Genomic DNA, 12,040 nt, shown 5'->3' on the forward strand with positions numbered 1-12,040 from the left:
CAACAACAACAACAGCTGGATCCCAGTGATGCTAATTTCGAGGACCAACAGCAGCATTGGGAGGTCCCCTCACTATGTGCAGGTGCCCACATCGAGGTAGTGATGGGCAGATAATACTGCCCAAACCATAACCTCTGGTGGATGGTCTTTTACTTCTTCCACACAATGTGGATTGGCATCACTCCAAACAAACATTGTGGGGAGATGAACTCAGCTAAACAGCACATGCATCACTAAACATGACCCTTGATCGTTTAGCAATGTCAAAATGCTGGAGCAATCTGTTACATGCTATCAGTCTCCTTTCATGTTCTGCATCTGATAATTCACAAATGACAGTTAGTCTATATGGTTTCATTTTAAGGTCATGTTTCATGGTGTGATATAATGATGTCTGTGAAACATCCAACTCTCCAAACCATTTGCATAATGATGTTTTTGGATATTTGCAAACAGATGCTTGAATAATTTGCATTTCCAGGTGACAAATTTTCAACCATCTGCAGCATTTGGCATCCAGTATACTTCCAGTCTGAAATGCCTTCTTTTCCCAACAATGAAGATTCGATTTGGATGGCACTGGCTTTCCAAATCTTTCTTTGAAATCTTCTTGCACCTGTTTTACTGTCTTGCTTGCACATGTCCTCTTTTGGTATCAAACAACTGCTATTAGCCTTTCTTACACTGTAAATGGACTGGTATCTGTCATATAAAGATATATGACAGATACCAATTATATGAAGTTCTCTGAGCAGTGCAGGCGGCTGCAAGAGTAGCTTATGGTGTATTGTCAATGATATATAGGGATTTTTCTAGCAGGGATAAGGAGGTGATTATTCCCTTGTATAAGGCAATGGTCATGCCACATCTAGAGTACTGTATATAGGTCTGGAGGCCTCATTTCAAGAAGGATGTAGAGCTGCTGGAACGAGTACAGAGAAGGGCAACAAGATTAGCGAATGAAACAAAGGGGTGCTCTTACGAAGGAAGGCTTAAGTTTTGCAAATTACAGTGTCTAGAGACTAGGCACCAGCGAGGTGATCTGATAGAGGTGTATAAAGCTTTGAATGGTTTGAGCATGCTCAATGGTGATAGGATTCTTCCTCTTGCTCAGAATAATCACCTGAGAGGGCATAAATTCAAATTGAGAAGAGACAGATGTAGGTTAGACGTGCGGAAATTTGCCTTTAGCCAGCGGGTGGTTGGTTGGTGGAACAGACTTGCATCCCTTGTCGTGGAAGTTGATAGCCTAAATAAGTTTAAGGCTCAGCTGGACAGGTATTTCGAATGAACAGAGGGGTGAAGTGGAAGTGGTTTTTTTTTTTTTTTTTTTTTTTTTGGCTAATGCTGCATAAGCTTGCTTTCATGCATCGAATGCCTCTACTAAGGTTAATATTAGCCGTAAGAAGCAAAAGGAAACACTAAAAGCAAGTAAACAAGCAAAAACAAACAATAGCTTATCATCAGATTTTGAATAGGCAGGAAAACAGACAGTGTCCTGGGACTTAGCATTACTAGAGGCATATGATGCAAGAAAGCAAGCTTATTCAGCATCAGCCAAAAAAAAAAAAAAAAAAAACACAACCACTACTCCCATTTCACCCCTCCGTTCGTTCGAAATACCTGTCCAGCTGAGCCCCTTAAATTTGTTTAGGCTATCAACTTCAACAAGTGATGGAAGTCTATTCCACAAACCAAATGCCCACTGGCTAAAGGCAAATTTCCGCACATCTATCCGACATCCTTCCTCAATTGAATTTATGCCCTCTCTGTTTGTTGCCCTTCTCTGTACTCGTTCCAGCAGCTCTACATCCTTCTTGAAATGAGGCCTCCAGACCTGTATACAGTACTCAAGGTGTGGCCTGACCGTTGCCTTATACAAGGGAATAATCACATCCCTATCCCTGCTAGAAAAATTCCTGTATTTCATTGACAAGACACCATGAGCTACTCTTGCCGCTCGTCTGCACTGCTCAGAGAACTTCATATCTGCCTGCACAATTACCCCCAGGCCCTTTTCATTCTCTACCACTGTCAGCGTAGTACCACAGAGTTGATACGTTGATCTGGGGTTACTGTTTCTCATATGTAGTACTTTACATTTGTCAATGTTAAACTTCATTTGCCACCTCTCAGCCCATCTGCTCAACCTTTCCAGATACTGTTGCAGCAGCATATCATCAGTAGTGTCCTTAACAACCCTGCCAACCTTTGTATCGTCTGCAAACATGGACATTAAGCTTGATATACCATCATCAATATCATTTATAAATACAGAAAACAACAATGGACCCAACACTGAACCCTGAGGAACTCCACTAATAACATTAGTCCACATTGAGCAGTGTCCATTGATTACCACTCTCTGTCTTCTGCCACTCAACCATCCCTTTATCCATAGCAGCAATTTGCCTCCAATGCCACACTGCTCCAATTTGTGCAGCAGTCTTCCATGCGCAACAGTATCAAAAGCCTTTCTAAGATCCAAATATATAATATCAAAGTTATTCCCTGCATCCATTCTTTTGTGACTACATCATAGTATCCAATCAAATTGGTCAGACAAGACCTGCCCTTAACAAAACCATGCTGTGTCTGAGATATAACTGAATTCTTGTCTAGATGATCCTGCAGTGTTTCTTTAACCAGTGCCTCCATTAATTTTCCTGGAACCAAAGTTAAACTAACACGTCTATAATTACTTGTGTCAGCCTTTGATCCTCCTTTGTGAATTGGGGTGACATTTGCACATTTCCAGTCTATGGGTTCCTCCCCTGAGTCCAAAGAACCTCTCATAATTATGGCTAGGGGTTTGCTTACTTCCTTTGCTGCCTCCTTTAATATAACTGGATAGATCCCATCCACCCCGGGTGCCTTTTTTATGTTTATCCTCAACAATTTCTCCTCCACTTTCCTCTCAGTTATTAGAAAATCATCTAGCTCACTGCCAATGTTTACTTCACCTACGACATTCCCCTTCCTGAATAACTCCTCATGTGTGAATGTAGATGCAAAATACTCGTTTAGATTGCTAACCACCTGAGCAGGATCCTCAACTGTTGATCCATCAACATCCAGTGGACCGATCTGATTTATCCCTTTCCTTCTTGAGTTTACATAGGTAAAGAACTGTTTTCTGTTTTTCTTTGCATCCTTTGCCAAGGATTTATCATAATCTGCCTTTGCCTGCCTAATCTCCTTTGTGACTTGGTTACAGACCAGCTTATATCCATCATAGGCTTCCATGTCACCCATTAATTTGTATGTATCCCATGCATTTTTCTTCTCTGCCATATGTCTCATTAGTTCATCTGACAACCATTTAGCCCTGAACCTTGAACAATATTTCTTGGATGGTATGTAAAGCCTGGTAGCTTCCAAGATTAGTTCCTTGAATGCTTCCCATTTTGAGTTTGCTGTTGGTAACATCATCAGTTGGTCCCACTGTATAGAATTTAAATACTGTCTCAGACCATCATAGTCGCCTTTACGAAAGCAAAAACCCTTCCCTTTGCCTCTGATGGTAGTTACCTCCTTGAGTAAATCTCACTTCAGCACACTGTGATCACTGCCACCTAGTGGCTTCTTTATCTGCAGATTCTTAATGCATGAAGAATCACTACTGATAATCAGATCAAGAGTATTACTCCCTCTATTTGCCTCTCGAACATGCTGGTGTAGAAAACAATCATCCAATAAATCCACAAAAGCCTTGCTAGTGTGTGAGTGACCAACCCACAAATTCCAGTCAATATCTGGGAAATTAAAATCCCCCATTATAAGACTCTCTGATTTACTGGTCCATTCTATTTCCCTGTACAGTATCTTATTATACTCATGAGAGTCATTAGGCCTATAGCACACTCCTACTCTCAATTTTGATCTCCCAATGCTTATGTCACACCAAACTGACTCGACACTGCCCTGTCCATCGATGTCGACTGGCTTCACTTCCTTGGATTTTATGTATTTCTTAACTAATAGCATAACCCCTCCTCCCTTCCTATCCTTTCTGTAGACGTTGTACTCCCCAAATTTCAGTTGTATCTGTGTGACACCATGTCTCTGATATCCCAACAATATCTGCCTTTGATGTTTTGAGCAATACCTCAAATTCATCAAATTTATTTATTAAACTCCTAGCATTGGTGTACATGCAAGTATACATGCACCTGTTTCTATTCTTAGCTACCCTAACACAACCCATGTGTTTAATTGTACCGCAATGACTCCCGGCAGTCTCTGAAATATCCTGCATCTTGTTTTTCAGGCTTCTGCTCATTCCAATAGAAGCAGAGCAAGAATCTCTTTCACCTCTGCCAGTGGCTACTGTTAATCTATTAGTCTTTGTCTCCCCCCAAGCTAGCAGTTTTCCGACCCACCTAACACTGCCTCGATAGCATCAGCAAATATTCTTGTACCCTTTCTATTTAAGTGTATCCCATCCCTGTAGAAGCAATCTCTCCTGTTAACAAGTACAGTCCAGGCTGAAAAAAATTCTACCCCTTGAGCCCTGCACAATATTTCCAGGGCCGAATTGATTGACAAGGCTCTCATCATATACTCCCTCCTATCGTGTCTGGGCAGAATTGCAGACACTTTCAAATTCAACCCTACTTCACTGCTTTTTGTCAACAGTGACCTGTACTTGTTAAGTAATTCCGCTGGTCTCCTACTCTTAATATCATTAGTGCCAACGTGTACAACTATATCACCTTTTGTGCCCTTAAAAGATGATATCCGCTCTACAACGTCATCAACCTTTGCTCCTGGCAGGCTTATGGAACACCCTGCAGATGTGGCCTAACCACTGTCTTATATAATGTGATAATCATGCCTTTGTTTCTGATTGCAAGTCCCTGTTTATTAACAAGGCTAATATAAAGCATTTCCTCTTAGAATATATGTAGTATTTTCTTGTCTCTTTGCGTGTTCTTGCAGCCAATGTGGAAATTGTCTATTTCATGTGATACATGAAATAAGAGAAAGAACAATAACATAAAATGTGCACTAACAGCTAACTGTATCATGCAACTGTACTGTTACTTGCTAATTTTAAAAATTCGCTATTAAAAAAATAATAATAATAATAAAAATGTACGGCTCTTACTTGCCATGAGGACAGAGACAATGAGAGTTATCGACCTCTGGTACTTTTTCAGTGTTGTTCAGCCATTTAGTCAACCATTCTGTGCTTATGAATTCATATGGACAACCTACAATTATAATAAAAATTGAAACATATAAATTATAGGAAATAACAACAGTAAAACTGATCATTTCAGTAATATCTCCTAATTATTTGGCAACAAAATTTTTCCTAGATAAAGCACATTTGTTACAGTGCTCTCAGCTGAAATACATGATTTTAATCCCATAGTAAAAATTACCATTTTACAATTTTTTACAAAGTTACAATTATGGCTAATTATATACAGCATGCACTATATTTATTTCTTCTTTTGTCTAATATTTATTATAATGAAGTGCCATTAGCAGTAAAGTTTTTTTTGATTAATTCATGCACAATGATATAAATCTCATATAAAGTAATGATTACCGAATATACTTTAAAATAAAAGTAAAAATTAAAATAAAATAAACTGAATAACACTGCAATCTCAATATAATGTAGGTGTTGGAGAACAACTTTAACACCCACATTATAAGCAAAGCATTATAGCTGAAGATAAAATTTATCCAATCTTTTTAACATGAACACACAGTAACCAAAAGATAACCAATTAAGCATGTGTTTTTAAGAAAGCAAATTTCAGTTTTACTATTCTGCCATCAATGGACAAAACAGGTTAAACATTTTAAATGGAAAATGGTTAACCATTTACCCATAATTACTGTATTTTATTGTTTCTTATAATAATGTATTTTAAAATAAAAATAAACAACAATATCTTATATAATTAAAAAATAAAATTCCTTGAGTTGTTAATTTCTGATAATGATTCCATGCTTCCAAATAAGACATGTTTATTTGGAATCAATTTGTAATGGAGAAATCAATTAACTGCCCACTCTTAAACTATCTAGAAACCTTCTGTCTGATCAACGATCATCAGTATGGATTCTGTCAATGTCGATCCGCCGGTGATATTCTGGCTTATGTTACTCATTTATGTACAAATTCAATGGAAAAGTTCAGTGAAACACAAGCAGTTGCTCTTGATATCTCAAAAGCTTTCAATTTACAGGGAATCCAATTTACAGTATACTAAATCTCATTAAATATAGCTACTATATAAATAAGAAATGCCATGTGATCTAATGGCCACCACAGGTGAGAAATCAGACATGAAGGTGCAAAAAATAAAAAACTGCTTTTTCTCAAAAAAAGCACCTCACAGTTAAGGTTAAGGAAATCATCCCAAATTGTCAAACTAATAGAGCAAACTTATCTGCAAAAAGATTTAAACCTCCTAAACACTTCCTTGTTCATTTCACAAATATACATGGTCTCAGTTCTAATCTCAATTATGTCCATTTCCACTTACAGACTGTAAGTGGCAGACTGCCAAACCTCATGTATTTTATCTGACAGAATCTCAGTTATCAGTTTATTCAACCACTGCTCATCCCAGTTGCCCAAATTATTAGCAGTATGATTCCTTTCGCCAGAAAGGTGGTACTTGTGCATTATGTCCATTCCAATATTTCCTGTCAGAGACTTGGTAATTTGGAATCTCCTCTTTTTGATTTCATTTTATCCCATTAAAATCTCTCTTCCTCATTCTGAAAACTTCATCTGTTGTCTCTACCATTCTCCCAACTCCACCAATCACTTGGAACTCTTTGACTTTCTCCTGTCCAACTTTCCTAACAGTGAGATAATTTTTCTTGGTGATTTTAATGTTCACAATTCCAACTGGCTTCCATTTTCTAGTCACACAGACCCAGCTGGCCGAGATGCTAAGGCTTTTGCAATTGCTAATGACCGTGCACAGATCATTCATTTACCTACAAGAATACCAGACAATCCTAACCATACATCCAACATTTTTGTCTGCTTGATCTTTTTCTCAAAAACAACCCTTTTATGTACACAGTCGAAGTGAGTGGTCCTTTAGGCACCCAGATCACAACTTGGTGATTGTCCCTTCTCCAATAGAGCCTTTATCTCATGGCTATTTCCAAACTCGTGTTGTTTGGCATTACAAGAATGCAAAATGGGATGACCTGCGAGATTTCTTTTCCTTGGTCGGATTACAGTTTCAAAACTTCTGATGTCAACATTTGCTCAGATTGTGTCAGTGAAATTATTCTTGTAGCAATGGCATTCTTTATTCCACACTCCACTTTAAAATCTCATCCTTTATCTAAATCTTGGTTTTCCAATAAATGTGCTAAGGCAGTTCAAGAGAGAAGAATGCTGCATATCGTAATTGGCTTGTTTCCAATTCTTCAGTTTCATTTTCTGCCTACACCAAAGCTTGCAACAATTGTAAAGTAATTATTAATCAGTTCAAACTAGATTTTGAACAGGCTAAGAGTAAAAAACATGCTTCTTGCCCTAATGGTAGCCGAGCATTCTGGTCTCTTGCCAAAGCACTGGCCGCAATTTTTGTCAATCTCTGCTCTCACCTCTGTCAAAACCAGATGGTTCTATTGTTGTCACTTCAGCCAAGAATAAAGCTGATCTGCTAGCATCCATTTTTCTTCCAACTGATGTATTAATGATCGTGGTAAAACACCTCCCACCATTCCCAGCATGCTCCATTCAATGCCTCCTGTGATCTTCCAACAAAAGAATATCAGAAGGATTTCGAAGAATCTTGATGCTAAGAAAGCTCCAGGTTCTGATGGTATTTCTCCACTTGTTCTCAAAATCTGCACTCCTGAACTTACTCCTCTTCTTTGCAGCCTTTTTTCACTTTCTTATTCCAGAGGTGTTTTTCCTTCTGCTTGGAAATTTGCTCATATCCAGCCAGTTCCAAAAAAAAAGTGACAAATCCCTCCCATCCAATTATTGTCCCATTACAATTACTTCTACTCTTTCTAAAGTAATGGAGAAATCAATTAACTGCCCACTCTTAAACTATCTAGAAACCTTCTGTCTGATCAACGATCATCAGTATGGATTCTGTCAATGTCGATCCGCCGGTGATATTCTGGCTTATGTTACTCATTTATGTACAAATTCAATGGAAAAGTTCAGTGAAACATAAGCAGTTGCTCTTGATATCTCAAAAGCTTTCAATCATGTTTGGCATAGAGGTCTTCTAAACAAGCTTCCATCTTATGGTTTGCCAACTGTTTTTTTGTAATTGGTTATCCATTTTTGTCTCTGACTGGTCACTGAGGGTGATGGTAGATGGCTCTCTGTCTTCTAACTTCTCCACTAATGCTGGAGTCCCACAAGGTTCAGTTCTTTCCCCCACTCTTTTCCTCTTGTATATTAATGACCTTCTTCCATTCACTGGAAATCCTATCATAGTTTTGATGATAATAGCACATTGCATTCCACTTTCCATTTTGAAAAACCTTGCCCTGCTCGATCAGCTTCAACTTCTCAAAGATCCACTAAATATTACTTAAATGCCAATCTCCAGGTGATTTCTCCAGTGGGGCAATGACAACTTAGTTCATTTCAATCCTTCTAAAACTCAGTCTTGCTTTATATCTCACAAAAAGGATTCTTCTGCTCCTATGCTTATCTTTGGTGACACTCCCATTTCTAGGCAAAATGATATAATGATATAATCTCTTTTAGGGATTACCCTGACTTCTAATCTCCCTCTCTCTCTCTCTCTCTCTCTCTCTCTCTCTCTCTCTCTCTCTCTCTCTCTCTCTGGCACAAGCACATTACAAATATTGCTTCCACTGCATCTAAAAAACTTGGTTTTCCCTTTCTCGCTCGGCGTTACTTTTCTTCCAAGCAGCTGTTTACTCTGTACAAATCGCAAATCCACCCTACCATGGAATATTGTTCCCACAGCTGGGGCGGTGCCCCTAAAACCTCTCTCAGGCTTCTAGATTCCATTCAGAAGAGGGCAATTAGGTTAATTAATGATTCCTCTCTAACACAGTCTCTCCACTTGCTGTCTCATAAACGTACTGTTTCTGCTGCATGCCTTTTCTACAGATACTTCCATGGGCACTGTTCTTCTGAATTGGCTTCTATAATTCCCACTCTCTCTTTCAAAACAGTCCAAACATGTGCCACCACCAACCAATATCTATTTAGTGTCCAACTTCAAACTCACAGAACCAACTTCTCATCTTCCTCGTTTATTCATTCAACTGCCATTTTATGGAATAACCTTCCTTCATACGTATTTCAACCTCCAACCCATGCACAGTAATAAGTACTATAGGTTCTAATACCTCTCGTGTCTGGGGTTCTCATAAAAAAAAAAAAAAAAAAGGCAAATCCAACATCAGAAATCATTTCCTACAGAAAATAGTGTAATATGGCTGGTTGCATTCTGAATCAGTAGCAACTAATAAAAATACAAACTGTTTATCAATTCACACACACTTTGCATGTGACTTTAGCAATTTTTGTCATTCTAAATGTGCTTTCATCCTTAAAAAGAATGTCACACAGTGTTTAGAAAAATTTATAACGCACAAATATATTGTAACTGACAAATATAGGACCTGATTCCCCTCTCCTTTTTCAGAGCTAAACATTTAGTTTTGACAAAACTAAACATTTAGCTCTGAACCTGCATGCAATTCACATTTCATTGATGCATTTTTATTGCATCTCTAATTGAAGATAGACAGGTGAGAAATTGAACCTCTACAGTATTCAATTGCAGGTAACTACTATTGTTTATAAAAATTTAATAAATAAATAAAATAAATATCCATTTATTCTCTAGACAGTCAAGGCCAAAACGTTTACAAATTCATCATGACTGCATCCATAATGAATTATTAATGAGAGTCACATTTTCAGCACCACAGGTCACAACGGGTCATGCATTTTTGCATTTTTTTTTTAGCAGAATAGCAGCTTGAACCTGTAACCTCCTTATTTGTGGCCATGCAACTCTACTGCACCATGGCCAGCCCAAAGTATATTTCCAAAATCATCTAATTCAAGAATACCACAGAAGAAAATACAATAGTTCAGTGGCCCACACTTTAAAAGCTACTGCTGTAGCTAGTTTCCCTCTGTCATGTATTGAATTTGTTTCTGCTAATATCTATTGTGAAATTCATCTTTTACCATAATCTGCATTTTTTTATGTCCCTCTTGGGGGGACATGATCACCCTCACATATTCAAAATTGGTATAACTGGCTGCAGTATATCAAGGTTGCATTGTACAATATAAAGATAACTGTTCAAGTGAGATTACAGTTATCAGAGTTGTAAAATTTGAATTTGGATAGGAGATAATAACAAGGTCAAAATAAAATTTTAAGAAAATATATTTGGATAATAGGATATATTATAAACTTGGCTTTCAGCTTTGAAAAATGTTGCGGCTAGAGAACAAAGAACTCAGACCCATTTCAGACCTTTTAATTCAACTTTTCCAAAAGTAAATGAAAAGGACAACAGAAACCAGCATACTTCAGACAGTGTAATTCATTATTCCATGACAGATATATTTCAGATGAATAATTTTTATTAAAAAAAAAAAAATGCTAAATTATTAATGAAGGAAATATTTTCATCTAACTGCAAAGACACCAGAAAGTATTAATAAGAATGTTTTAGAAAAAAATAAATTTGAAACCTTATCCTCAAGAGAAAAATTCCTGGAATATAGCCTTTGCCATTTCATAAAATGGTACAGTTAAATATGTTGGTTTAATGGAAGTTTTGTTTTTAAAAACAATCTTAATTTCCAAGAAAAAAGATTTGTGCAAGAAAAGCACTTTTTATTTTATAAATAAATTTTTTTACAATGTTTTAAAATTTTTTACAATGTTTTTTACAATTTTTTACAATTTGTTACAATGTTTTACAAAACTTTTTGTAATCTTTTACAATTATCAACAATGTATATACATAAATTTTATTTATAAAATAAAAAATTGCTTTTCTTGCACAAATCTTTTCTTGGAGATTCAGATTCCTTACTTTATAAATTAATCAAAGTTACATTTCAGAGATTTTTTAAGGTAATTTTGCAAACAAACATTTTTGTAAAAAAAAAAAATCATTTAATTCTAAATCAATGATTCAACAATATCATTTACATAAAGAAATTATTTCATAAAAAACTTACAGAATAAAAAACTACTCTTAAAGTTCATTTAATCAATTGATCTGTAATAGTGCCACAGAAAAGGTTAGGCTGGCAAAGGCAGATTATGAGAAATCACTGGCAAAGAGAGCAAAGGGTATATGTGAAGGATCAGGAATTCTTTACATATATAAATGCAAAGAAGAGAAGGACAAACTAGATTGAACACTTATGTAATGGGCATGGGATAGTATTAGATAACCCAGCTGAAGTTGCAGATGAACTCAACTTTGCATCAATATTTACAGAAGAAAAACTCTTTACATCAATGAGAAATTACAGGTGTGAAGTTGAAAAAAAAATTTAATTAATGATATTGAAATTTCACATTTATTTAATGAAAAAACTGTCAAGCCTACAGGACAGTAATGTTCCTGGGGTTGTGGCACATACCATATAATCTTAATGGAGGTGGCAAGTGAGTGCATTGAACCATTAAGGCTAATTATGAGAGCATCACTGGACTCAGGAGTAATTCTGTTGGATTAGAAAAGTGCCTATGTATCTCTAATACATAAGGGCAGTTCTTAGAGGGAAGTGGGAAATTACCGGCTGGTCAGTCTAACTTTAGTAGCAGAGAAAATCATGCAGACAATGATCAAGGGTGGAATTCAGGATCAATTAAATAGAAATGGAATTCTGAAGGATACTCAGAATGGTTCTGGTAAAGGGAAAATCATATTTAACTAATCTGGTTAGCTATTTTGACAGGGTCACTCAAAAGCTGGACTTAAGGAATAATTTCGACATAGTTTATTTGGATTTCATCAAAGCATTTGACTCCAACATGAGTGGTTATTTTATAAGCTGGAACAGGCA

The 12,040-nt window shown here is 36.7% G+C and overlaps 1 protein-coding gene across 8 annotated transcripts in view; it reads right to left on the bottom strand.

The window, feature by feature from the left end:
* Positions 1-12,040, bottom strand: part of LOC150079283 (ubiquitin carboxyl-terminal hydrolase 48-like) — a 955,076-nt gene that overhangs the window by 578,198 nt on the left and 364,838 nt on the right. For all 8 annotated transcript variants that reach the window (XM_090382262.1, XM_090382266.1, XM_090382265.1 and 5 more), the window contains one exon: positions 5,111-5,216. In XM_090382262.1, coding sequence (XP_090238388.1) covers positions 5,111-5,216 — 106 coding nt within the window. The remainder of the gene's footprint in view (positions 1-5,110; positions 5,217-12,040) is intronic.

The sequence above is a fragment of the Mastigoproctus giganteus genome, chromosome 10, assembly GCF_048544385.1.
Source record: "Mastigoproctus giganteus isolate SK-2022 chromosome 10, ASM4854438v1, whole genome shotgun sequence".
Taxonomy (NCBI): Eukaryota; Metazoa; Arthropoda; class Arachnida; order Uropygi; family Thelyphonidae; genus Mastigoproctus; species Mastigoproctus giganteus.